At 56.5% G+C, this 1,787-nt stretch overlaps 1 protein-coding gene across 1 annotated transcript in view; it reads left to right on the top strand.

The window, feature by feature from the left end:
• LOC101637723 (interleukin-1 receptor-associated kinase-like 2) overlaps positions 1–1,787 on the top strand; it is a 60,592-nt gene that overhangs the window by 2,413 nt on the left and 56,392 nt on the right. Inside the window, exon 2 of the mRNA XM_012732086.1 lies at positions 958–1,080. Within this exon, the coding sequence (XP_012587540.1) occupies positions 958–1,080 (123 nt within the window). The remainder of the gene's footprint in view (positions 1–957; positions 1,081–1,787) is intronic.

Here is a 1,787-nt window from a genome sequence, read left to right as displayed (position 1 = left end):
GCGCAGCCTGCGGGAGGGCGGGGGCCCTCGTGGTCCCTCAGGGCCGCCCGCTGTTGCTCTTTGCTGCCCCAGCTTACACAGGTCCCAGCTTGCACCCAGGTGCGATGGTAGGTGAGGGAGAGCCCACTGGTCCAGGGCCGGCATTTTTGTAGTCTTATTTAGGAGCTGTTGGGTTTTGCGTTCTGTTCCACTATTTATCTGGACTGGTTAATATGAAATTTTTTAATGAGGAAAATACTGTTGTTGTTTTTAATAAAACAGCATAATAAATAAAACAGTATAAATACATGAAGGCGGATGGAACTGTAGGTCATCCTCCACCTGAGCATGGGTGCTTGGCATTTTTGGGTCATCAAAAGAAATTCCATCTCCAGACAGCAGCTGTGCCCTGCAGCCCTAAACCTTCTGCAGGACGCCTTGGGCCGGTCCTTGGTCGGGAGCAGGCTCTCTGGTGTGTCGTAGGGAATGTGAGAGTTCTAAGAAACTTCTATGTGAATGGCCCTCAGCAGTCCACTGTGTCACTGAACCATACACTTGAATTGGCTTAAATGGTCATTTTTTACGTATATTTTACCACACCAGTTTAGATTTCTTATCGAAATCGTCCTCTACGTTTAGCGCCTCAGCGCCCACGCTGACAGCCTCGTCTGTCCTTAAGCAGAGTCATGAGCCTGGGCTTTGTCTCCTGCGTATAGTGAGGTACCCAGACCTTGGGGTCACAGGTCGGGAGGACCTTAGTGACACCCCAGGGCCGGGAGGCTGGGGCATTTCCCTCAGTCGGGACTGCCCCCCCCCCCGCTCCCGCTCAGCCCCCTCCGTGCCACAGGTGGCTTCGCGCTTCCTACAGTGTGTCCTCGTGGCTCCTTTCAGCAGTGGGGGGTGCGCTCTGCTGAGCCCCGACGGACTCTTGGTGGGAGATGAGGGGCCGGCTGCCGACGCCCTCTGCTGTCTTCACAGGTCACCTCTGGCTCTTCAGAGATGCAGGGACCCACGACGGGCTCCTGGTTAACCAGACTGAATTATTTGTGCCCTCTCTCAATGTTGACGGACGGCCTATTTTCGCCAACATCACACTGCCAGGTACCGTTCACTCTCCCGAAGGACGGAAAGCCTGGCGCGAACAAGGGGGCCGGGGCGCTGGCGGGGGGCTTGCGGGAGCCGGGCCTGCCTGTGGGGCCTGGCGCGGTCCGACCTCGCTGCATCAGTGCAGGGAGGTGATTTACTGGTGTGTTCTCTGCTGGCCAGGATTTTGTGCATCTCGGAAGCCCTTGGAGCTTGTCGGAGGCGGGCTGAGTTAAAACCCCTGTTGGGCTGTAAAAATCTGTAGGGTTAATGGATTAGAAATTATTCGGCTTCCCTGACCTTAGAACTGCGACATTCCTGGAGCCTCCGGAGGAGGTGGAGGGTGGGGAGTGCGATCCCGGGCTCGCACGTGACTGGCGTCCGTCTGTCATGCTAGCGAATGCACTCAGCTCAGGCCCCCTGGAACTGAACTTAGCACCAGCTTCCTGCTTCCTGAGCGCTCAAGTGATTTTACAATTGATCTGAACCCCAAGAAGCCGATGTTCTTGTGGGTGAAGGAAAACCCGAATGCAGCGGGTCTGTAGAGAAAGCAGCGCTACGCGAAACGCAGTCAGTGTTGCCTCGCCCGTGCCTTAGAGGGCGAGTCCCCGACGACTTTAAAATGGGACCGGAGTTACCCCAGAATCCACCTGCGCCCCGTTTCGGATATTGCTGGGTGACGGCTCGCCCCACATACCAGCAGCCGGCCCACGGTGAGCCCAGCT

The sequence above is a fragment of the Condylura cristata genome, unplaced genomic scaffold (assembly GCF_000260355.1).
Source record: "Condylura cristata isolate star-nosed mole 26May11 unplaced genomic scaffold, ConCri1.0 scaffold00033, whole genome shotgun sequence".
NCBI lineage: Eukaryota > Metazoa > Chordata > Mammalia > Eulipotyphla > Talpidae > Condylura > Condylura cristata.
The sequence above is the reverse complement of the archived record's forward strand: the minus strand, read 5'-3'. Positions and strand labels throughout refer to the sequence as shown.